This window comes from Peromyscus maniculatus, chromosome 13 (assembly GCF_049852395.1).
Source record: "Peromyscus maniculatus bairdii isolate BWxNUB_F1_BW_parent chromosome 13, HU_Pman_BW_mat_3.1, whole genome shotgun sequence".
Classification (NCBI taxonomy): Eukaryota; Metazoa; Chordata; class Mammalia; order Rodentia; family Cricetidae; genus Peromyscus; species Peromyscus maniculatus.
The window spans coordinates 11962974-11989106 of NC_134864.1; the positions used below are offsets into that span (position 1 = coordinate 11962974).

The following is a 26133-nucleotide window of genomic DNA, read 5'->3' on the forward strand; positions in this document are numbered from 1 at the left end:
AATTTGGACAAATGACAGCAGGTGGGCACTAAACAACCAATGCTTCCATCCTGGCAATAAACTTGGACTACCCTGGATGGGCTGGCTCTCTCTCTCTGCTCCTCCACTACCCCAGATCCCTGCCTGGAAACTGCTGCCAGCCCTGGCCACTCTCCTTGTTTTCACTGAAGTGGGGGGCAGGCGGTGAAGACAATCAAGCCATTCTATAACCCAAACATCCAGTTCCAGAGTCTACATGTGTTGAAAGCCATCAAACTAGAGCCCCAAGAACTTTGTGTTTTACTGTATATAAATTCAACTTCATTAGGAAAATAAAAACAAAACAAAAAGTCTAAGGATCCAGTCTATTTGTAACTTTCAATCTCTTAAAAAAAAACTAGACTAGCTTTTCTATGAACTTTCTTTTGATTTAATTTTTCTTTTACTAAAATCTTAAGCTGCAAAAATAAAAATTTAAATTTTCTACAGTAAGTGGCCTAAACATTGAAAGCAGGCTTACCCATCCCTAAGTTTTCTGAACTCCGACACACTCCGTCAAGGTTCCTCAAGGTTATTTTCTGCCAATTGACGGGAAATGTGTGCACCTGGCTGTTATGGCATTGCAGGAAATGAATGCCAATCCAAAGAGAGCACTCTGGGAATTGTAGTCTTCTATAAAAGACGGAGTCTCGGAAGAATGTGGAAGACAAAGAAAGCCTGGGGGTTGGCAGAATTTTAGAGCTAAGGAAGCTCTGGAAAGTGAGCTGCATCTTGAGTCAGGATCAGGCCAGAGAGTTAGCTGGCCCACCCAGAGAAAGGAGTGAGGACCCCACCTCTGTTGTCCCCACTGGCTGGAGCTGAGGGAACCAGCTCACTAAGTCGGAAAACATAGGAGGCAGGCACAGAACAGAGGCCGCCGTTCCTTCAGGAACATCTGCCAGGAGCTTAGGCTCCTGACATACTTTTCTGTCTTCAAGAATGCTGTTCTGCTTAGCTTAGCTATAAACATGGGGGGTTTCAGTCTGGCAAATGGGTCCTGGGGCCTGGTCACAGGACATGGTTAGATACACTTGCTGGGACCTGGGGACAAAATCCTTCACGGTTCTTACACTCCCATCCCTGCTTTGTTAGCAATAACAGTGTTTCCTGGTGTGGCAAGCAGAGAAAATGACACTAATCACACAGTACAGCAAAGTTACAAAGAAACAACCCAGCCGAGGCCGGCTGCTCAGTGCACTGAACTGGTGAAGAGACGCATTCCAGCAGGAGGCCAGGGTCTGGGTCCCACCAGCATCAGGACAACAGCAAGGTCCAGTTGATGGCAACAGAACAGGACACACACAGAAACTGGAAAACCGGAGAGGAGGAATGGGAAATAGAATACTGCTAGAGAACTCAACAAAACATAGGAAATGGGCGCTAATATTATTCCCTGCAAAGACTATGTTTAATTATCTAGTTATTCCTCTAATATTCCTATTAGAATGAGAGACTCTGATAAATGGTTAAGTTTTCTGTTTTTGTTTTTTGTCGACCTGACACAAGCTAACGATCTGGGAAGAGGAACCTCAGGTGAGAAAACGCCATCAGAACGCCTGCAGGTAAGTCTGTAGGGTCTTCTGAAATAAACCCCTTCCTCTCCAAGCGGCTTTTGGCCATGGTGCTTTATCACAGAAGTAGAAACCTAAGACAGCTAGCTAGTAAGTTATTAAAGTTAGTAGCTTGCTCACATATTAGCAATAACCAAATTTAACAATGATAACTTCTAGTCTCAACTCTAGAAGTAAATGGCTATAGTATGGTGGTCTATCCCTGTCATCCCAACACTTGGAAGATAAAGGCAAGAAGACCGCCAGAGTCCAGTCTGAGCTACACCAGGACCACCAGGACAGCCAGGATTACATTTTTATTTTTTTATTTTTTTTTTTTTTTGGTTTTTCGAGACAGGGTTTCTCTCTGTAGCTTTGTGCCTTTCCTGGAACTCACTCTGTAGCCCAGGCTGGCCTTGAACTCACAGAGATCCACCTGGCTCTGCTTCCCGAGTGCTGGGATTAAAGGCGTGCGCCACCACCGCCTGGCTGGATTACATTTCTATTTAGAAATGAGAGAGGGGAGGTGGGAGGTAGGCATGGTGGTGCATGCCTTTAGTCCCTGTACTCGGCAGGCAGGGGCAGGGAGATGTCTGTGAGTTCAAGACCAGCCTGGTTTATGTAGTGAGTTCCAGGATAGTCAGGGCTATGTAGAGAGACCATGTTTCAAAAACAAAACAAAAAAAAACCCGAAAAACCCACAAAATAAATAGCGATCCCATTTCCATCTTACAAGAAATCAGGAACCAAGTCCATGGACAGCTTCCTAATATAGAAGTACAGCCCAGATCAGAGTTCCTGGGTAGAAACCACAGGAGAGCGAGGTGGTGGTGGAGCATGTCTTTAGTCTCAGCACTGGGAGGTGGAGGAGGAGGATCTCTGAGTTCGAGGCCAGCCTAGTCTACAGAGCGAGTTTTAGGATGGTCAGGGATACACAGAGAAACCCTGTCTCGAAAATCCAGGTAAATACAGAGAAAAGGAAACTACAGGCGTTAACAGGTTGGCACGAACTTCAAGTGATTTGCATGATGTAGAAGGTAGAGGGGCAGGCCTGAACCTGCTAGGGGCTACAGTCCTGAGTTCCTCACCCATATTTGCAAGGAAGCCTACCTGTCTCCAGGAAAACCACTAAGTTCACACTACGAAAGGCAAGGGGAAATAAGAAATCACTTCATGTCTCTGATGGGGCGGCTATTATAAAAGGATTCCAGAGCTTTCTCCCCAAAGAGTTACAATGCAGACAGACTTTCTGGGGACTTTACCTAGGGGAGGACATTCCTTATGCTCCCAGCCCTTCCATCTCACCCGAGAGGTGTTGTAAAAAAGATAAGGAACAGTCGCAGAAGGTCATGGCTCAGAAACACAGGTCACTCCAAGTCTGACGTCAATCAATCAGAGGTAAGCAGATATTTCGGAGGACATTACTCAGCCATATTCCTGCCGCAGCCCTGATGACCAGGTCAAAACTCAAGAGTCACAATGCTGCCCTTCCGAAGTATGAATCAGAGCTCCTTTCACCCCAGACCACAAGAGAAAGGGGCTACTTCCTTCTGGAAGCCCCCTTCACACTCAACACGTGACGTAGGGATGTGACAGCCTGTACAGGTGAGTCCACCTACTGTGAGGACTCAGACCTCTTTCCCTCAGTCCTTTTCCGGCCCTGGCCTTCTCCACAGGCTGAGTGGGAGGCAGCAAACCATGTGGCTGCCATACTTGTACCTGCTATTACCCTTCCTGATGGACTCCTTCAGGCAGCCAGAGTCTCACTTCTCCAGGACAGTGAGTTGTTCCCCTTCCTCTAAGAGCTCATCTGTGGCCCTACCAACTAGACGGCTTTAGCTATGGTGTGAAAGCACATTGCATCTGAGGACTGCGAGGCCATCTCTTCACCCGGGGATGTTTAGGAGTCAGTGTGGTGAAGCTGGGTCTCACCCCGCCCCATGGGAAGATGTCCAATATACTAAAGGGGCTTTCAGGGCAAACCCTGCCCCTCCAGGAGGAGTTACGGTAGCCTTGCGTCCTCTATCTCCGCTGACCCACTTCCAGAATGTCATTTCAAAAACTAGCCAAGTTTGACCCTCAGACTCTCAAAAAGGAAAAACAAAACAAGACTAACCTTTCTTCCCTCTGTAACAAAATCTGGCCTTTGAATTCACCCCTAGACCAAGACTGCTGCCCACTTAATGGCACTGTAACTGTACTCTCCAACTAGGTCTCTTCTTTTGCCATAGTGTAGGACTCAAGACTCTTTTTTTGGTTTTTCGAGACAGGGTTTCTCTGTGTAGCTTTTGCCCCTTTCCTGGAACTTGCTTTGGAGACCAGGATGGCCTCGAACTCACAGAGATCCGCCTGCCTCTGCTTCCTGAGTGCTGGGATTAAAGACGTGCGCCGCCACCACCCGCCCGGCCTCAATACTCTTTATATCCAAGCTTTCGTGGCCTTGTTATAGAACCCTCAGATCTAAGAGGGATGGCATATGTGTCTCACCAAACAATTATTATTATTCTTGAGACAGGGTTTCTTTGTGTAATACCCTGGCTGTCCTTGAACTCATTTTGTAGAACAGGCTGGCCTCAAACTCAACAGAGATCCTCTGCCTCTCCAGTGCAGGGATTAAAGGCATGGGCCACCCCCACCCCCGCTCACCAATTTCTTTTCTGTTAGCCCCTGCTCAATCTCTGGCTTATCAAACAGCAGCCACCCTTTGCCTTAATTAATAACTCTGCTCCAGGAAGCCCATGAGGTTTTTACCATGAAAAGTCAAGAAAAAAAACCCATGTCTGGATAGTGTCTGTCTCCCACTTATCTCTCTTCCTTCTCTTCCTTCTTCCTTCTCTACTTTAGCAGAGCTCCCTCTGAACTCATAAGGAACCTGGATAACTATCTCTCTAAATATTTTCTACCAACACCAATGAGCTCATTTCTTTAACCTTGGTCTATGTAACAAGTGACCCCTGACCTTTCTGGCGTCACATGGCCCCTCTCACTGTTTAAGTTAACCTGTGTCCCTGAGATTCTGCTAAGGGTACACTCTGACTAAATGCAGTCTCTCCTCCTTGCCATTTCACCCCCACTCCCCCATTCCCCTTTTTTGGAAATAGGGTCTCATGCAGCCCAGGCTGACCTTGAACTCACTATGTAGATAACCTTGGACTTGTGATCCTCCTGCCTCCACTTCACAAGTGCTGGCATTACAGAGCATGTGCCACCAGGACCTGGCCCATTTATTCAGAGCTGGACACTGAACCCAGGCCTTTTGCATTCTAGGCAAACTCTTCACTGAGCCACATCTCCAGCCTGTTCTGAGTTCCTCAGAGTGTCACAGCGCTTTCATGTAACTGCCTTCCTGGTCCCGCTCTTGCCTGAGTCTATCACTTGGCGTTCTTTTTTATTCTCCTTTTGATACATGCTATGTGATGTGTTTATAAGACAAAGTCCCCACAAAAGGATTGAATCCAAACTGTCCTGTGAATAGAAAGATGCATATAAGCTTAGTCCTAACTCCTTTTAATTTGTAAGGTGTTAAAAAAACAAAACAAAACAAAACCTAGGGCTGGAGAATTGCTGAAATAGTTAAGAGCACTTGTTGCTCTTGTAGAGGACCCAGGTTTGGTTTCCAGCACCCACATGGTGTTTCACAACCATTAGTAACCCTAGTCCCAGGGTATCCAACCCCCTCTTCTGACCTCTCAGGGTGGTAACCCCTTTTCTGACTTCTGAGTCTTGTGAACATACATACATATAGGCAAAACTCATATACATGAAACAACTAAACCTAAAAAAAAAAAGGTTTTAATCTAAAAATTAGTTATTTTAAGTTTGTAAGAATAAAGGGTTAATTTAGCACTATAAAAACAATGCCAAGCCCAGCGGTGGTAGCACACACCTTTAATGCTGGCATGCAGGTGGATCTCAAGCAGGCAGATCTCTGTGAGTTCAAGGCCAGCCAGGGCTGTTACACAGAGAAACCCTGTCTCCAAAGAAAACCAAAGCAAACAAACAAGCCACCAGATAACTTCGGTTAGTTATTAAAAATGTTGGCTAGTAATAGTTGTTTGTTTACTACTACCTTCTAGCAAGACCTTTTTCTGTAAAAACAAAAAGCGATCAGATGTGGCTTGTGTCCAGGCTTTTATTACTGCAAAAGAAGAGCTTACATTCTGTCAGGGATTTTATAAACGAAAGTATGACAGAAAGAAACAAGTGTGGGAAAGAGAGAAAAGGTTGGATGCTCAGAAACACCTTTCTGATAAAAAGTTCATAGTTTTGAGTAAAAAAGGATTTTGTGGGGCCACTGAGATGGTTCCGTGAGGCGAGGTGCTTGCTGACAAGCCTGATGACCTGAGTTCAATCCCTGGGACCCACATGGTAAAAAAGAGAACCAAATCCTACAAGTTGTCCTTAGACCTCCACATGTGTGCTGTTGCGCATGCATGTGTGTGCACACACACGTACACAATTTAAAAATAAATGTAATAACAACTTTTAAAAGGGAAGACTTGATGTTTTATACAAACAATTAGCACTGAACTAGTGTCAGAAGACAAGTGGTGTTATAAGATTTCCTACCAACAAGACAACCCTCCTCTTCCCCATTCAAATATGACCCCACACAAACAGCCCTGGAGACTTCTCTTAACTGCTCTTAAGTAGTCATTTCCCCTCAGGGAGCTATTCTTTATTAAAACAAAACAAAAAAACAAAAAACACCCTACTTTTATCCCCATTCCTTGGGCTCATCATTTCTAGCACAACACCTAACATCACCAAACACGGAAACGAAACAAGGACTTCGGCATCGGGCCAGTAGGCAAAAGTGCCTGTTACCAAGCCTGACCACCGAGCTTGATCCCTGGCACGAACTGTAAGCTGTACCAGAGTACTTACTCCACACGTGTGTGACATACTACACACACACACACACACACACACACACACACACACACACACACCATAAAATAATTAAAAAATGCGTCTAATTCTGAAGCCAGTGAAATCGCTCTTCAGAGGCAAGAAAGAACTCTTTTTCAAGTAAAAATTGAGGAAATGTATTCCAAATAGACCTTAGGTCAGAAACTCAAATCCAAAAAAAAAAAAAAAAATCAAGAGTAATGGATGCAAGATAAAGTCTCTCTTCTCTTTTTGCCACACTTAGGGTCGAACCCTAATTAGGGCTCTGATTTTCTTAACCTTTTTTTTCCCTTCTTTTTTGAGATCAGGTCTTACTATGTAGTTCAGATCGACTTTGAACTTGTATCTTATTGCCTCATACTCCAGAGGCTCAGGCAAAAAGTCAAGCTCAAGGTTAATGTGACTGCATAGGAAAAGCAAGGAAAAAATATATGTCGTGCTAACGCTCAGAAGCTAAATGAGCTTCTTAAAAGGTGGTGATGGAGGAAGCCTTTAATCTTAGCGCTTAGCGGGCAGAGGCAGGCGGATCTCTGAGCTCCAGGCCAGCCTGGTCTACAGAGGCATCAAGACTAAACTACCAGGCATAGGAGGGTATTCCATAAAAATATGTCTCAACTGTCACAGAAGTGAAGGGACCAGACCTTAAGGTGAGTCCTTAACAGCAGAGTACTGAAATCAGGAGACAAACATGACAGGAATGTTGGAGAAGCAGACAGCTTCAGTGATCTCTGCCAGAAACGGGCAGATCTAACAGGGGAAATAAACGTCAGTGATGCAGGGCCCTAACTGACATCTTAAGACTGCTCTATCCAACAACGAACTGTATGTTATTCTCAAATTCACACAGAATAGTAGCCAAAAAAGGTAACCTCCTGGGCCGTGAAATAACAGACGTAAACATCAGCAAGGTGAGAGGTGGGTGCCCAGCCTCACTGCCCTGCTCAGCACCCACCTTCTCAGGACCTCCCACATGTGCCAGCCCAGCTCTGTGAACATCTTCCGGGCCTCAGTACAGAGGCAGGGGTGATCAGATCATTGGTTGGTGGTGATTAACTCAGTCTTTGGCCCCCGCCCTCACTTCCACCCCTCCAATCACATGGTTGGTCCTGTGGTGACCTGCCTTGCCCATCGAGGACAGACCACATTAGCACAAACTCAGATGTGCCCGGCAGGGCCTCAACAGACGATGCTGCTCTCATCCCTAACACGAAGTTCCAAAGGAGCCCCGTGCCAGGATATTCCTTATTGAATCATAATGACACGTAGGGGTGGGGAGAAGCCAGGAGCTTTCTCGCTAAGCTCAGGACCAACACAAAGATGCTGATATTGCCACTGCTTTTTAGCATCGTCCTGGAAGTCCCAGCTAGTGCGAGAGAAGAAAAGGAAATACACAGAATAAAAAGGAGAAACAGAAACAGACTGGGAAGCAAAAATAAAAGTGTCCTTGCCCATCAATTATCTGACTGTAGAAATTCAGGGAATCTAGAAAAAACTTCTGGGAATAATGTGCAATTATATTATAGCAAGGATTTAGGATACAGTGTTACATATAAAATTATTCACTTTCCTATGTGCTACCAATAAACAACTGGAATTTTATAGTTAAGCCTAAAATAAAATTCACATTTGCATTAAAAAGGGAATATTAGGTATAAATCTAACGAATTATTTATGCATGCATTTTAAACATTTATTTAGTGTCCTATGTGCATATGTCCGTGGGCACCTGTGTGCCAGTGTGCAACTGGAAATCAGGGACTACTTATGGAAGTCCGTTTTCTCCTTTCCACCTTGTGGGGTCTAGGGATGAAACGCAAGTCATCAGCTTCAGCCTTGGCAACAAGTACCTTTCCCTGCCCAGCCATCTTAACTTTCATAAAATACGCATAGGTTTTGAGGGAAAGTACCAAACTAGGTAAATGATAGCACAGAACCTAAAGAATGAAGAGATATTATGGAGAACCACATTGTTAGTATGTCTGTTCCTCCCAACTTGATCTACAGATGCAGCCCTGGGCCTGGCAGAGTGCCATCAGATACTCTGGAGACAGTGACAGAGTGGTCGTAAATAAAGAACACATGGGGAGGGTGGTCAAGGCATCTGAAATAGTTACCACCACACTAAAAGCAAAGCTGGTGAAGCATTCCACTTCCGGGTCTCACTCCAATGCTACAGCAGTGATTGTCTTGGACCACAGACCCAGTGTACAAACACAAAGCTGGAAAACTGGAGGATGAGGAGAACATCCAGGTGACCCTGATTCAGCTAAGAGCTTTTACAAGTCATAACAAAACCATGACCCACATAAGAAGAAACTGATAAGAAAGAATGAGCAGGGCCCTGGCAGCCCACTCAGTTCAGATAAGGAAGAGCTCCTTTCTCAGGGAAAAATAGAAAATAACACAAACAGACAGAAAGCCAAAATGAAACTAAATAAAAACCAAAGTAAGCTGAGAACCTGTCCTTTTCATGGGGTCTTCCAAATTCCCAGGCTGGCCTCAAACTCCAGGCAGCCCTCCAGCATTGCATGGCCTCCCACTTTGCTGCACTTGGGGCCCTACCTTTGATGAGGCCTTTTAGACCAACAACATCAGTACTCAACAGGGATGCAGTAGTACAGATCTGACCCTCATCTCCAAAGAAGGGACAAAGCAGTCCTACTACAGGAATGGTCTGCAGGCAAGGAACCTTGCCAAGCCAGAAGGGTGGGATTTCCAGTCCACCATCTCATACACACTTCCGAGACAAAATGAAGGATAGGTGATAAAGAACATTTACCGGTTTCCGCAGGTCTAGATTTGCATAACAAACTCTCTTTAATCCCTTTTCAGGGTGGGAAGGGGGTAGTGTTGAGCAGCAGAACGTTCAGATTTCAGAAACAGACTGACTTCATTCAAACTGGAGCTGGCCCAGTGGTTAAGAACACTGGCTGTCTTTCGGAAGACCTAGGTTTAGTTCCTGGCACCACAACGGTGGCTCACAACTGTTTGTAACTCCAGTTCCAGAGATCCAATGCCCTCTTCTGGCCCTGTGGGGGCATTAGGCATGTACAGACATACATGCAGGCAAAATACATACATATAAAATAAAATGAATAAAAAATAAAATTGAAGCCAGGCGGTGGTGGCACACCTTTAATCCCAGCACTCGGGAGGCAGAGGTAGGCGGATCTCTGTGAGTTCGAGGCCACTACAAAGTGAGTTCCAGGAAAGGCGCAAAGCTACACAGAGAAACCCTGTCTTGAAAAACCAATAAATAAATAAATAAATAAATAAATAAATAAATAAATAAATAAAATCGAAAACTTCCATGGCTGGGGACATTGCTGGGGGTAGCACGTGCGTGGCACACGCAAAGCCAGGGGCACCTCAACCAACCAACCAGCCAGCCAGCCAGCCAGCAAAGAGACAAACTTCCGCTCTGCCAAAACCCATTGTTAAGAGAACAGACAGATCAGAGCGGGAGAAACTATGCCTTTGCAAGACATATCTGAACTACACAAAGAGCTTATACAGCTCAACAAAAGGGAGAGAACAACTTAATTACAGATGGGCCTGAGAGCTGGATGGAGATTTATCATCAGTAAAACACTTGCCTTGAAAGGGAGAGCCAGAGTTTGACTGCTGGAACCCACACTAAAAAAAAAAAAAAAAAGGCTGTGTGTGTGGTGGGACAATTGTAATCTCAGTGGTCAGTTAGCCTAGCTTACTGTGTGTGTGTGTGTGTGTGTGTATGTGTGTGTGTGTGTGTGTGTGTGTGTGTGTGTGTGTGTATGTGTGTGTGTGTGTGTGTGTGTGTGTGTGTGTGTGTGTGTGTGCGCGCGCGCGCGCTGATATATGGAGACAAGAAGCCCTTCAGTCAGCTGGCCTGGAGTATGCAGAATGGCAGAAACAAGAGAAACCCTGCCTTGAAAACTAGGAAGATGGAGAAGTGACTCCTAAAAACTGTCTTCTGATTTCCACACATGCACTGGGGTATGCCAACTAACTCACTCCCTCCCTCCCTCCCTCCCTCCCCCCTCCCCCCCCCCTCTCTCTCTCCCCCACTAATGATAAAATGTAGAAAACCAGAACACTAATAACTGGAAGTCAGATGAGCAGTGGCAGTCAGGAGCCCTAATAGGCTCCTGAAAACTACAGACATTTTCTGGGAAGCAACTTGAAGTCAGGGTCTGAGAGGCTGGAGGATAAGCATCCTGTTCCAGGAGAATCTGCCATACTTTTGGAGGGCAGTCTGATCCAGCCTCAAGCCCACAGGCCCAGATGCTCCATTTGGCGTAAACTGTTCATGAGTAAAGGGCCTGGCTGATAAAAACTATTGAACAAACTTATCAATAGCCCTCTTCACTTCAACCTAAGAAGGGACCAAGGCAATCCTCCAGTGAAGGAACCCATCTGAGCAGAGACTAGTCAGAGCAAGAAACCAACAGCAGGTTTACTGGCGGGCCCGGGACAAGGTGGGAGTCCTCTCAAGAGCTCCTGCCCAGAACCTCAGGCCCGGTACAAGGTGGGAGTCCTCTCCCCAGAACTTCCTGCTTTCCAGCAGACTTCCAGGCCAGAGACTGCCTGACCCCTGTTCACCATCCCACTTCCAGGCTGCTGGGCTCTAAGTCTCACACCTCCCCAGGGCCTTCCTTGCAGGGGCCTCACCACTGAAAAACAGGCCTCTCCCCTAGGGTCATGGCCCTTTAGGCTACTGTCTACTTACTATTCTCCCCTCAAGGCTAACTGGTTTTTAAAAAAGCTACTGTCTCTGACCTTGTCAAGGCTCACATCTCCTCCACTACCCTGACCGGGCTCCACCCCCACACCCCCAGTGAGCCTGGAGACAAAGCAGCACCTTCTCCACACAGCCTCTTAACCCCTTTCCCTCTTAACCCCTTCCAGAAAGGGACCAGCTCAGACCCTCCCTCACCCAGTCCTTCACACACTCTGATCTCACACCTCAATTTTAGGCTGGGTCCTGTTTGGAGCCCTGTGCCGGTGCCTGAGAGCATCCTAAGCCCAATTCCCCTGGCAGCCTGTCCCAGGCCTCGGCTCCTGCGGGTGAGGAGGGACCATCCTCCCCGACATTGCTTTCCTTCTCAGGCCCCAGCCAGCACCTCTGCCTGCTGCTTCCTGTCTCCAGGCAGCTCTTGGCACGGCCCCTACACAGCAGAGGGCAATCCCCTACCTCACTGAGCAATGCTGCCCAAGACCAGCCCATCCTTTTCCAACACACCAGACAGGATGAGAAACGACAGAATTCCACATTTGAAAACCTGGGCTTTTAGGTCCAAGAACACACAAGAGTAACGAGATCCCCAGCAGGACCAACAGGCCAAAAGAACTCGTACTACTCTGGAAGAAGGGGCAAGTCGTGGCTAAGGCAACCGGAGTAGAACTGGTGTAAGAGGCAGGTACAGTGTAATAATTCCTTCAAATCAGACTAAAGAGCTGCGTTTAAATTCAAGGGAAAACAAAAACAAACCCTGTCAATCAAACTGGCCCTCTATCAAAACCGCACTACAACATGAACTTAAAATAAAATAAATTACCAGATACTGGGCATGGTGGCACACGCCTGCCTTTAATCCCAGTACTCAGGAGGCAGCGGCAGGTGGATCTCTGTGAACTGGAGGCCAGACAACCTCTATGTAACAAGTTCTAGACCAGGCAGTGAGAACCTTCTCAAAAACAAAAAGGGCTAAAGATATGGCTAGGTGACTAGAAGTACTTGCTCTTCTTGAGGACGCGGGTTCAAATCCCAGCACCCACGTCTGATAGCTTACAACTACATGCATGTAACTTCAGGGAACCCACTGTCCTCTTCTGGCCCCTGCTAATAAATTAAAAAAACAAAACAAAACAAAACAAAAAAACAACAAAAAACCTAAAACACAAAATCCTTTAAACCACTAGATATTTTCAAAAAGGACAAACTTAGATACATAGACAGTGGTGAATAAAGTAGCCAGCAGAATATTAATTTTAACACTAAATATTTAATGGTTACTTGGAGAGGTAAAAAAACAAGCAGTACAAACCAAAGCCCTATACTATCTGACCTAGAGAGGCTAATACATGGTAGCTGATCAGCTCTATACAGTCACAGAAAGATGAATGCTACACATAAATGCATTCATATATTATATTATTTTTGAGATGGGGTCTCATGTAACCCAGCATGGTCTTAAAATCTTGACTTTCTTGTCTTCCCGTCCCGTCCTGAAGGCATGTCTACTCCCACACCTAGCGTTACATGTTTGTTTTTAAGACAGTAACAGACTGGGCACGGTGGCTCATGCTTGCAATACCAACACTAAGGCCAAAGCAGGAGGATGGATGAGTTTAAGGCTGCCTGGGTTACACAGCTGTGCTCCAAGCTGGCTAGAGCTGTGGTGTGAGACCATCTCCAAACCAAACATATTAACAACAAAAAAGGGAAAGGCTAACAAGTTAAAAAATAACATTTCCAACTTACCAATAACGATAATCATAAGTAGATTAAAGTACTTTATAAAACAACTCTTAAAGTCAATTAGAATTTATTTATAAAATAAAGCAACATGACAAGAAAGTAATACATAGGTGGGTGTGGTAGCTCACACCTATAATCCCAGCACTTGGGAGGACAAGGCAGGAGGATCAGTAGTTCAAGGCTAGACTTAGCTACACTGTAAGAGAGGAGAAAGGAAGGGAGGAGGAGGAAGCCTTGAACTAGAAGCAATGATGCTAAATCTCGAGACTCCAACTACTCAGAGAACTGGAGGTTGAGGCAGAACAGAAAGTTGGAATGAAGCCTGAGAAACAAAGTGAGAGAGAGAAAAAAAGAGGGCTTTCTATGAGAGAAAGGTTTTCCGTGCTTGTGATCATGAGGAAGACATACACATCTAACAAGGTTTGGAATCTAAAGCAATAGCTGACAGATACTGGCAAGTGTGGTGGTTCAGGTGTATAATCAATGTTGGAAGTGGAGGCTGAAGGATAGATAGCCTTATGTTCAAGGCCAGCCTGGGCTACATAGTGAGACCCGATCTCAAAGACTGACCACAACCAGTAACTTGACAGATGCACAGGAAGACACAGGCAGCTCCGGAATGGCAGCAGGGTGTTCAAGAGAGTGCCTCACCTTTCCAGAAATCAGCTGACTTCGGACCTTACCTCGGTTAGGCAAGAGCTCTGCTGACTCACCCAGGGCTCAGTCTCAGCCCCAGGAGGAGAACAATGGAACCAGCCAGGGGGAGGGCACTTTCTTCTGAACTCAAGTCAAAAGTAAAGACACTTGCTGGCAAGTGTGACAACCTGAGTTCAAACCACTGTGCCAGCCACAGTGAAATCTCGACATTTCCCAAAAGCAGGCCTAAAGACAGCATAGCATTAAAGCTCATTATACAATTGAAAATAACTCCAAAAAATCTCTCCCCTCTACCAACCTACCTATACCTCAGGACCATCGCCACCATTTAAACAGCTCTAGGAGATGACAAAGTATTGGTGACCAATGAGAATAACGTAAAGCAAATCCAGAATGGGCCCACAGGTAGAAAAGACTCACAGCCTCAACCTCAGCTTTAGGTTAGGAAATTTTCTAGAAATTTTAGAATAAGTAAAACCAAAACAAGGAGAAAGAAACAATATAATAATAACAAGGGAAACAATGTAGACAGAACCAGGGCTAATTGTCCAGACAGGTCTGCGCTAGTGGTCACAGCAAAAGGGCACCAAAAGCAACACAAAAGCAGTACACCCAGATCGGCGTGGGACTGGGGCTGCTCTTCCGAGGACGCACCTCAACTCTCACAGGCTTCGCTATCTCCAGAGGTTCAAGGCCCTGGAAGTTCTGCTCCAGCAGACAGGGCCATCATACCTGTACGAGCAAATGCTGATACAGACAAAGTGAATGTGGTCAGAAAAGTTTTCCATATGCACTGAACACTATCCACACTATCCTCACTCTATGAGGAATACCTATGAATCAGAATTTTTTTTTTTCCTTTTTGGAGTCCCATTATACATCCCTGGCTGACATGGACCTATGTGGACCAGGCTGGCCTTGAACTCACAGATCCACTTGCCTCTACCTCCTGGGTTCTGGGGATTAAAGGTATGTGCCACCATGCCCAGCCTAGAAATCACTTTCTAAAAGTAAAATAAAGGGCCAGGTAAGACGGCTCAGGAAGTAAAGGCACATGCTGCCAAGTCTGACGACCTGGGTTCAATTCCTGGGACCATGGGGTAGGAGGGGAAACCACGCCCCAAAATTGCCCTCAGATCTGCATATGTGTGCCACAGCACTCTCCTGACCCCCATTTACACACAAAATAAATGCAATTTTAACAATTAAATAAAAAAAAATAGTAAAATAGTGGGAGAACCAAAAACATAGCCAATTAATATTTAAAACTTACACACCAACTTTTAAAAACACCAACAGAGAATAAAATTTGGGAGGTATGTAAAAAGTTGTTTTTTTTTTTTTAACTCAGATAAATGGTAATTATCCTGCCTCAGCCCAAGTGCTTGAAGGACAGGCATAATGAACACTTGGTTTATCTAGCATTTAATCTTTATAGAAGAGGGCCACCGCAATGGCTCAGCCAGAAAAGGCACTTGCTGCCCAGCTGCCCCGAGTTCCATCTCGAGGACTATCACAGGAGAAGATGAGAACTGACTCCTGAAAGGTCTCTCTGACCTTCACTCACATCTCACGAGGTAGCTCAGGCTGGATTTCAAAACTTAGTCTTTAGCATTCAGTCCTGGGATTACAAGTATGAGAGACCACACTCAGCTTTCCTAAACACTTGAAAAAGAGTGAGTTTAGCCAGAAGGTGGTGGAGCACTTGAATCCACCACTCTGGTGGCAGAGGCAAGTGGATCTGTGAGTTCAAGGCCAGCCTGGTCTACACAGTGAGATGTGAATGAAGGTCAGAATAGAAGACAGCCAGAGAAAGATAGCGAGACCCTGACTCAAACCTAGCCCAGATTAAAAAAAAAAGTATTTGTATGTTTTATTTTCCTTAAAATCCTTCCCCCTTCAATGAAAAGCCTTTGAACCAAGCATCTGAAACCTTGCCTGCTGACTTGATTTTTTATTTTTGTTTTGAGACAGGGTTTCTCTATCTCAGTGGCTATCAACCTGTGGGTCGTGACCCCTATGGGGGTTGAAGGATTCTTTCACAAAGGCTGCCTAAAACCATCAGAAAACAGATATATGCAGGGCAGTAATGGTAGACACCTTTAATCCCAGAGCTTGGGAGGCAATGGCTGGTGGATCTCTGAGTTCAAGGCCAACCTGGTCTACAGAGAGAGTTCCAGGACAGTCATGGCTACACAATGACACCTTGTCTCAAAACACCAAGGAAGAGAAAAAGAAAAGGATAGACAGATATTTACATTATGATTCATAACAGTAGCAAAATGACCGTTATGAAGCAGCAATGAAAATAACTTCATGGTTGGGGTCACTACCTGAAGAACTAACCGAATTAAAGGGGCGCAGCATTAGTGGTTGAGAACCACTGCTCCAGGTAGTCCTGGCTAGCCCGGAGCTAACTACATAGAGCAGGCTGGTCTCGAACTCGAACAGATGCCTCCTGGGTACTGGGACTAAATAAAGGTGTGTGCCACCATGCCTGGCTACCTACAATGCTAAGTCTTCATGTACACAGGCCTCTCCTGTGACTAGGGCTCCTATACCCTGGACTCCCTGGCCAATGAGCGCTCTCATGAGATCACGAGGGACGTGCAGCCCACAGAGACCCAGCACACAGCAGGAAACCCCTTGGGAGTCAGAGTACGGAAGGCAGGGGGGCACACTGGCTGAGTACTGACCGTGGCTGGGGGGCAGCAGGCCACTTAGGTAGGGGAGGTAGGGGAGACTGGCTCTCCGCAGCTCCTCCAGCTTCTCCTGCAGCTTGCGAACCTGGCTGTCGGAGCGGCTGACCCTCTGCCGCAGGCTCTTGAGCTCTCCGTTCTTCTTCTCGACCTGCTCCCGCAGACAGCACACCTGGCTCTTGTTCTGCCGGGCCGAGAAGCAGTAGGAGTGCAGGGAGTCGATGAGCTTGCAGGCCCCCGAGGCCGACAGGATGACCTCGTTGATGGACATGGGGTTGGCATCACTGTGCTCACTCTGCACGGCCTCTGCAGCTGGCTTTGGGGTCACATCAGTCGGAGGGGCGGAGGGGCTCTGGGAAGCCTTCTGAGGGGTTGCTGTGAGCGAGGAACTTGGGGGACTCTGGGCCACACTATTCCCACTGCACCTTGGCTCCGTCTCTCTCTTCGGCCTCTTTCGGTCAATGGGCTCACGGGGTACAGATGGCCTCTCTCGAGTGTGCTTGGAGGAGAAACTATAAGAATGAAGTGAGCCAATGAACTTGCAAGCTCCAGACCCCGGGGGTGTGAAGTCGTCCATGGAGATGCCGCTCTTGTCTGCCCCGCCTGCGTCATCAGAGGAAGAGGCCTTCTGGTGGTCAGCCTCTGTAGCAGACATTTCTGCTTCTTCCCGGCTGCTGGCCAGGGGGGCGGCCAGTCCAGCTCCTGAAGTTCTTTCCAGGGACTGCCCCTGCTCCTGACTCACAGCACCTGGGGTGGCCTTGGGGGTTGCATCACTCTGTGGAGAAGCTCGCTTCAACTTTCGGGACTCGGGCTTGGCCATGGAGGTATCACTTGAGGGCAGGGGGGGAGCGACGGTTCCTTTCCCTGCCGCTGCGCTGGTGTGGCCCCTCATGGTCCCTGTGGTCTTCCTCCTAGCATGGCCATGGCCTCCAGCCCCCCTCTTCTTCTCCGACAGGTGGAAAATAGAGGGCACAGCTGTGGGCTTCAGCAAGCGATGCTGGTCCTCCAGTCTCTTGGAGAAGCTGTCTTTGGTGAAATGCTCACTGCAGAGGAATGAGTACTTAGTGGGGGTCCAGTTATCCCTCTGAACGGCCTTTAACCACTGGATCAGCCGCTTGGAATCCTTTAGGGGGAACCTGCAGGACAAACCACAAAGCACTTAGAATTACTGAGGTGCCTTTCCCTAAAACTGTCATCGATAAAAGCAAATCAAGTATTTTTGCAAGCATCCAAACCCATACCGATGACATTCACTTAAAAACTCATAAGGACTTCAGGACCATCTTGCAGGTCATTACTGATCTTTCAGCTTTCACCCTCAATATCTACTCCACGACTAATTAGGATCACACTTCAAGAAAGCCCTATTGTATATCTTTTAGGACCCTGAGTTTATAGGGTAGAGAGGAATGAAGAATACTCCTCCTAGCTGTGGCAAATCACCCTAGGCACAAAGGATGCTCAGAGACAGCAGGAAATAGCTTTCACAAGTGTACCACTGACCAAATCATCCAGTACCCAAAAAGCAGGGTAAAGAATGCTAAAACCCTAATGAGAAGCCAGGCGATAGAGCTGGGAACAAGAAACCAGGAAATCTCTCAGAGGCCAGCTAAACAATCACAGCTGAGGCTCAAGTGGCTGAGGGCATAGGGAACAGCTTTAGCATAAAGCCCCAAAGCTCCAGCCAGGCCTAATGGTACAAGTCAAGTCAGGGATCTTGGTTACTCTCAAGTAAGAGGATCACAAGTTCAACATGTGCCTGGGCTATACTAACTAAGTTCAAGGCCTACCTGGGTAACTTAGTGTCTCTTTAAAAAACAAAAAAAACAAACAAACAAAAAAAAAAAAAACAGAAAACAAGAGCCAGGTGCTGTAGTGTATACCTGTAATTCCAGCACCCAGGAGGTGAGAGGGGTGACTGAGACGTCAGTGTCATCTTTAGCTACATGAGGACAGCCTTAGCTGAAATTTTGTCTGGGGGTGGGGAGGACAAAGGAAAAGGAGCTGGGAGAATAGCACTTGGAAGACAGAGGCAGGTGGATCTCTGAGAGTTCAAGGCCAGCCTGGTCTACACAGTGAGTCCCAGAATAGCCAGGGCTATGTAGAAAGCCCATCTCAAAAAAAGAGCAACAAGTCGTTAGTGGTAGTTCATGCCTATAATCCTATAACCAAGCACTTGGGAAGCAGAGGCAGGAGGATGGCCACAAGTCTGAGGCCAACAGAGACTATAACAGAGTTGTAGGCCAACAAAGCTATTCAATGAGACCTTGTCTCAAAACACCAAAAACAAACAACAGAAACCAAAACACCCCCAAAATAAAAATGTTAAGTTTATGTTGTATATTATGTAATAACAAGAAAATTAAAAAAAAAAAATGCTCAACAACATACTTAGTAATGTCTTCCCTGATCTAATGAAGCTATTTAAGGATCACTTACGAAGGCAGGATCTGTAGGGTTGGCGGCCGCGATCAACTGCCCAGAGCTTCACCTGAGGTCTTCCAGCCCTCAGGAGGCAGCTGTGGACAAAGACTAGCCCTAACAGGATGACCTGGACATTCTAAGCAACGTGACCTTCTAACCTTATTTCTCAATGTTTTGTGAGCTGGATTCCTAAGAGTTTCCCCGCCCCCAGTTCGGGCACCGTCTACCCCCATACCAGGTTAGAACATCGGAATAGCCAGCAGCAGTCCTTGCCACCCTGCCTCATTTTCGAAAATCGTTAACAAAACTTCTGGTGCATGTTTTAACCGAAATTGTTAAGGAAACATTCTGGTTGATATTTGTTAAGGCTGTTGAACGTTACTAGGTTTTGTTCTGAACCAGACCGTCAAGACCCAAGACTTAATGTAACCCTGGGAACTTTCAACAGGCACGTGCCATGCCCATCTTCAAATTTTAACACCAAGTACTAAGAGGTGTCACGATGTGCAAAGTGGCTTCTAACGCCGAGCCCCTTTGCTCGCAGTTTCACTCCTGTTGAAAATCACAGGAGAGGATCAACTGAGATCGGGGGAGTCTTGAAAGCCTTAGGAAGGCGCGGCCCGCCCCGGGGCCACCCGAGAACCGTCCCGAAAGCCCTTCCACGGTCCTCCCGCCAGCCTCTGCTGGAATGCAGGATGAGGGAGGTGTTCAGTGCCAGTGTCCCGGCCGCAGGACCCCCGTAGGAGAGCGATGAGGGGCTAAGGATGCAGGAAGTAGAGCTGCGTGCGCCGGGCCGCACTCCTGCCACACACCTCCAGACGGGCTGCCCCGCCGAGGAGCAAGAGCGGAGAACTGCTCGAAACCTAAGAGCAGGATTAACCCGAGAAAGCGTCCTTGCGGGATGCTCCAGAAACTGGCAGCGCCAGCCCAAATCAGTGCGTCGCGGGTTGGTTGGAGGTGGCGGCGGCGGGGGCCTCCGTCCGCTTTACCCGAGGCATGGCCGCGCTGGTCCCCAAAGCCGGCGGTCCGGGCCAAGGTCACAAAGCTCCACGACCCGTCCACCTCCCTCAGTTACGCTCGGCTAGCCGGCCCCCCACTCCCGGTCCCCCGAGCCAGGTCCACCGCGCGGCCTCAGTTTCCCCGCGGGCCCGGCCCGGGCGGGGGCGTGGCGGACCCGGAGGCGGGCCGCGTACCTGTGGAAGGAGACAGCGCGCTTCTCGCCTTTGCCCTGCCTGTTGGAGCAGTTCACGGCCGCGCAGCAGATCACCATTGCGGGCCTCGGTCGTGGGCGCCGCCAGGCTCCGGTCCTTGCCGCCCGCCCGCTGGTCCGACCCGCCCCGAGGGAGCGCGGCGACACAGCTCGGGACGTGGGCCGCGGCCGAGCCGTACGGCAAGATGGCTGCGCGCTGCCGCCCGCACCACGCTGCGCCCGGGCGGCCGGACCACGGCGCGAGCGTCGCGGCCGCAGCGGGCGGCGAGTCCGTACCGAGACATGCGCGGGGGAGCGGTCTGTACGGAAAGATGGCTGCGCCGGACGAGCGCCGCTCGGGCCGGCTCCAGGGTGCTCCGAAGTGGCGGCGCGGGGCGGGGCGGGGCGACTGGGTCCGGTCAGGAGCCACATGCGTCGGGGCCCCGCCCCCGCGTCCCCACCGCCGTACGGCGAGATGGCGACGCCCGCGCTTCCGCTGCGCCGCGCTTGGCTCCCGCGGCTTCCCGTCGCGGTGTCGCGCAGTCGTCCGTCGGAGCGACACTACGGTCAGTCGGCGACCGGACAGGGAAGATGGACGCAGGTGAGGAGGGCGGGCGCCTGCCCTGTCGCGGGCGGGCTCCTGGGGCCGCCCGGTGGGGCGGAGGCCGGTGTGGTTAGCAGGGCGGGCCGCGCCTCCCCGCGGCGCTCCGCACCCGGTTCGCGGGGGTCACCCGTCCACGCCGCGGCCTCCGGCGCCTCGGAGGCCCTCGGGGAGCGCCCCAGCCTGTGGGCTCCCGGCTCTGGGCGGGAGGGCAGCGAGCCTGGGGGACGATCGGGGCGCGGGCACAGTGGTGCCCGGGGCGGACCCGTGCGCCGCGGAGCTAGGCCGTCAGCCTGCCCTAGTGAAGGAGCCGAGCTCTTGAACTTCTGTCAAGTTGGAGGCTGATGTTCCAGCATCCACAAGATGCACATCTTTTGTCTTTAAAGTTCCGTAGCCCGTGTAGGTGACCCACGCTTCTGTTTCTGCCGCTGGAGACAGTGATGCGGTCACATCCTACTTTGACTTCTTGGCGTCCTGATGATACCGGCTTAAGTGTGGGTGTTGTTTTTTAACTGGCTCTTGCTTCCGAAGCTCCAGAGAGAGAGAGAGTACAGGTCTTTGTTTTTCCTGTCAAGCTGTCTTGGAGATGTAAATCTACCAAATACATCGTTTGCTAATAGACCTAAAAATACCACACACACACACACCAAAGATTCTCTCTTTCATCCCCCTCCCCCCAGCAGCATTAGCGTTTTCATTTTTTTTTAATTAATTTTTTAAAGAACTGCTTTGCCTTCAAAAATCCACTCCTTTGTGAAGGAATCCTGCCACCTGGTTTAAGTGTACCTGTCTTGAATGGCAGTGCTCTTGATGTTTTTCCTCTACTAACAGCTACACCAAAGATGCAGTTGGCTTTTGGGAGTGATGCCTCCACATTTCAGTAGTTTGTGGCATCTGTCTCTTCAGTGTCTTAAAAGGCTGGAGGAAGCAGGGACCTTGACTCCCCAAGAAACATGAGCCAGGTGTAAATTTGTGAAGTTAATATATATATATTAGAATATTAGAATGAAATACTGAAACTGCCGCAATGCTTGCTGGAGGTATGGAGTGAATAACACGTAAAATTATTTAATTAACCCCCCTTTTTTTTAAAGTCAGTGCCTCACCATGTAGTCTTGGAACTCATATGTAGACCATGCTGGCCCCAAACTCACAGAAATCTGCCTGCTTGTGCCTCCCCAGTGCTGGGATTAAAGACCAGGACCACCTCAACTCTACTTTCTTTTCAGATATTTTCTAGATACCTAAAGCTCTTGATAAGAAATGTTTAAATTAAGATGGAAAACGCAATTTAATAATAGTCAGTTGTGCTGGGCGGTGGTGGCGCACGCCTTTAATCCCAGCACTCAGGAGGCAGAGCCAGGCGGATCTCTGTGAGTTCGAGGCTAGCCTGGGCTACCAAGTGAGTCCCAGGAAAGGTGCAAAGCTACACAGAGAAACCCTGTCTCGAAAAACCAAAATAATAATAATAATAATAGTCAGTTGTATTACCTTTAATGTGTAAAATGGTCCAGATTAAGTATATAACTGCACATATGTGATGTTTTTCTGTCGGCTTATTGGCTGCACATGAATCTACTGTTATATTGATTATTGTCTGTGGCCTCACAGCCCCTCAGCGCCCCATACCTGGCTACTCAGGTGGTGACCTGGCTCTGCTGCAGCTATGATATTTAGGTTTAAATTAAGTCTCTTTCATTCTATTTATCAATAAAACTCAGGAGTCAAAGGGCAGGGTAAAACCTGTCAGCTCAGAGAGGCTAGGTAGCAGCTAGCTGATCTGGCCTTTTTTTTTGTTTGTTTTGTTTTTTTGTTTTTTGTTTTTTCGAGACAGGGTTTCTCTGTGTAGCTTTGCGCCTTTCCTGTATCTCGATCTGTAGACCAGGCTGGCCTTGAACTCACAGAGATCCACCTGCCTCTCCCTCCCGAGTGCTGGGATTAAAGGCGTGCGCCACCACCGCCCGGCTGATCTTGCTTTTTGGCCTAATAGCCTGCTATAGACCCTCTCCCAGAACCAAGAGGAAACACAAACTCCAGTCTCCTGTGTGTCTTCTCTATCCAAATTGCTGGCTTCTCTATAGCTAATTCTGTTCAGCTAGTCACTGGTTCTGCCCTCTGATTCAAGGTATAACTCTATTGGGCAGCCTCAGGAGTGTTAGAGTGCTATCAAAATATCTCTCAACATATGGGACCTCAAGTGGGTATTGAATGCTGCCGAGAGATCAAGCTCGAGAAGACATTTGTGTTTGAAGACCTGTGTTAGTACTGATAAAAACATGCAGTTTTTTTTTTAGGGTATGATGGGGCAGTTTTTCTCCTGATATAATGCTGGATAGCCTTTTATAGTCTACCCTGTGATCCCTGGGGTCCTTGAAAATTCTGCCTTTCTCCACCATTGTAATATAGCAGTATGGCTTATGGTTGTTCCTGTAATTGTTTCTGTCTGTCTGTCTGTCTCTGTCTGTCTCTCTCTCTCTCTCACAGCAGGGTCTCTCTACAAAACCCTAGGTGTCCTAGAATTCACAATGTAGACCATGCAGGCCTTGAATTCACAGGTCTGCCTGCCTCTGCCTTCTGAGTGCTGGGATTAAAGGTGTTCCACCTTACTTGTTCTTTCTATAAACTAATTTGTAAATTCCTTGAATGTCAGAGACTAGAAAAATGGACCCAAAAAATGCTATCTTGAGGTAGCTGACATTCTCTACAGGAGACCAGGAGTATGTAGAATTGGGTGGTGCTCATATGGAAGAGTGATGTGGGCCAAATTATAAGGGATTGGAATTGTAGCAGGATGACCAAGAAAAATCTCACTTTGAAAGTATATTTTTAATTTTTTGAGATTATAATTCACTATTTTCCCCTTACCTCTCCTCCCTCCAAACCATCTTACATTTATCCACCTCTTGCTCTTTGAAAGTAGATTTTTTTTTTTATTTTTTGAAATAGGGTTTCTCTGTGTAACAGTCCTAGCTGTTCTGGAACTCACTTTGTAGACCAGGCTGGTCTGGAACTCACAGAGATCCGCTTGCCTCTGCCTTCCAAGTGCTGGGATTAAAGGTGTGCGCCACCATTGCCTGGCCTGTTGTTATTTTTTGAGACAGGGTTTCTCTGTGTAACAGCCCTGCTGTCCTGGAACTCACTTTGTAGACCAGGCTGGCCTCAGACTCAGATCTGCCTGCCTCTGTATCACTACTGCCCAGCTGGTTATAGTTCTTTTCCTAGGGTTGGGGCTCCATGAGATTTCCCCCTTTGTAGCAAGCTTACAAATAGTGACATGGAGACTTATTAGCTATGTGAAAGCTTGGCCTTTAGTTTAGGCTTGTCTCAGCTAGCTCTTTTTTTGTTTGTTTTTTGTTTTTTGTTTTTTTTGGAGACAGGGTTTCTCTGTATAGTTTTGGTGCCTGTCCTGGATCTCTCTGTGTAGACCAGGCTGGCCTTGAACTCACAGAGATTCACCTGGCTCTGCCTCCCGAGTGCTGGGATTAAAGGCGTGCACCACCACCACCACCACCACCACCACCACCACCACCACCACCACCACCACCACCACCACCGCCTGGCTCTCTCCTAACTTGTATTACCCACCACCGCCCTAACTTGTGTTACCAACCCAAAATTATCTTTTAGACCTCAAAACATTTTCTTAGACAATTTAAGCTTTTTTGTCTCTCAACCTTTACACCTCTTTTGTGAGTTTCTTTTCTGAATGTGGTAACAAGGAAAACTATTTCTGTAACTATCTAATCTTCAACCCCATCAGAGACCTGAGAAGGATATAATATTTATTACCTGAGTAAACAGGACGTGTGGAACAAACAACTTCCAAGACTATAGAAATGATAGAAACAGTTGACTGTCTGAACAGTCACCCAAGTTTCTTCTGCATCATTGGGGCATCTGCCTTTGACATATAGTCCTAGACTATCTGACAAACTTTTCTGTGATGCAGGAATTTGAAGGACTGCCCCACCTTGTTTTGGCAAAGTTCAGCAGTTACTTTCTTTTGTGTCCTGCATGTCCAGTTTGGACAGCACACTGTCAGCAGTCAAGGCAAGGACAGTTTCTTGTCCAGTGGCTAACTTTGCCACAAGGAAAGCAAACTCCAGATGGAGGTTCTTTGATGCCCATCATCCTTTTTTGAAGAAAATTGGTGCTGCCAGGAGCAGACATGTCTCACTGTTGTTAAAAGACTTTATGTTATTAAAACATTTTAAATGCTGTATTCTCTGTAGGTCTCTGACGTGTTTTAAGACCACTTGCCTATCTAAAATATATCTCTGTTTGACCTTGAAAACATACCTAACATGGCCACAAATTTGAATGTTAGAGACGACTAACTGCTAACCTACATTTTTTTAATGATCTTAAACAGTTTGTAATAATAGCTTTTAAGGACTAGAACTTTACATTACATTTTAAAATGAACTGCATAGGTACAATACCTTAAACAAAAGTAGAAACATATATACAGTATGTTAAAATAAAAATAAGCTTAAATCTATCAATATATAAAAATATCTTCAGAGTAGAAACATATATACAGTATAACAAAAATTCCTAAACAAGAGTGGAAATATATAATATATATAGTAACAAAAATAACCTTAAATTTGTATCAATATACAAAAATCCATACCAATGTAAAATATCTAAGACTAGTAGTTGCTTTTTAGTTTAAAAGTAGATTTGATAATCTACCCATTTTCCTATCATTCCTCTACCCCTTCCATTGGTGTCATCCTTGTTCAGGTCTTTGTTTAGGCGGCTGTGCTAATTAGACTCTATGGGTAGCTTCTGACATTTCTAAGAGATGTACTCTTACAGCAAACTTCCTGTTCTTTTGACTCTTAGAGTCTTTTGGCCCCCTCTTTCCCTGCAATCCCTGAGCTTTAATTGCAGGATCGTCTCAGCCAGCAGCCTTGAAGCTGTTCTGAATGCAGAACTCAGAGGAAACTGCAATAGAGATGCTCTGAAATGGATCATCTGGGCATTACATTCCCATCAGAGATTTTTCAGAAGGTCTTCCTTGATCAAACCTTATTTTTCTTAATCCAGAATGAATCCATAGCCTCTCATTTCCTGTCTGTCAGATATAGTAGGCCCATGGGCCAAAGATGGATGCCCCAACGTTAAGAGGAACTTTGGATGTCTGTCCAGGCAGTGAAATGTCCCTGTCATTAGGTAACATTTCACCCTTCTTGGGTCTTTGATGGAGTTGAAGACTAGATAGTCACAGTTATAGTTTTTCTCAGTTATGATAAAGGATAAATTAGATACAAAACTTTAGACTCACCAAGATAAGGTAGATAATTGTATTTTCTCTAATTTTGCCAGATGCAAATGGATTGGATATTGCTACTATAATTCTTACTTAATAACTTTTTGTTGTATATAGTTTTACTCTATTAAAGTTAAAACTTTCCTTTTTACTAGACAAAAAAGGGGAAATGTGGAACAATCCTTTTCTACACTATGAATGTGTATTACTTTCATTGGTTAATAAAAGGCTGATAGGCCAGTAGCTGGGCAGGAAGTTGGGTGGGAAAGCAAAACTGAGAATGATGGGAAGAAGGAGGGCGGAGTCAGGGGAGACACCAGCCAATCACCCAGGAAGCAAGACATAA

The 26133-nt window shown here is 47.0% G+C and overlaps 2 protein-coding genes across 5 annotated transcripts in view; one reads left to right on the plus strand and one right to left on the minus strand.

The window, feature by feature from the left end:
• Window positions 1–19821, minus strand: part of Thap4 (THAP domain containing 4) — a 43576-nt gene extending 23755 nt beyond the window's left edge. The window contains exons 1-2 of one of the 4 annotated variants that reach the window (XM_076549681.1): window positions 19709–19821; window positions 16293–17431 (exon numbers count right to left, since the gene is read on the minus strand). In XM_076549681.1, the coding sequence (XP_076405796.1) occupies window positions 16293–17187 (895 nt within the window). In that variant the 5' untranslated portion in view covers window positions 17188–17431; window positions 19709–19821. Of the gene's footprint in view, window positions 1–499; window positions 633–16292; window positions 17432–18734; window positions 19664–19708 lie in introns of those variants that run through there. The other 3 variants (XM_076549680.1, XM_076549679.1, XM_076549682.1) reach the window with 3 other exon arrangements.
• The window catches only part of Atg4b (autophagy related 4B cysteine peptidase), a 34727-nt gene continuing 28199 nt past the window's right edge, over window positions 19606–26133 (plus strand). The window contains exon 1 of the mRNA XM_076549678.1: window positions 19606–20509. Within this exon, the coding sequence (XP_076405793.1) occupies window positions 19621–20509 (889 nt within the window). The 5' untranslated portion in view covers window positions 19606–19620. The remainder of the gene's footprint in view (window positions 20510–26133) is intronic.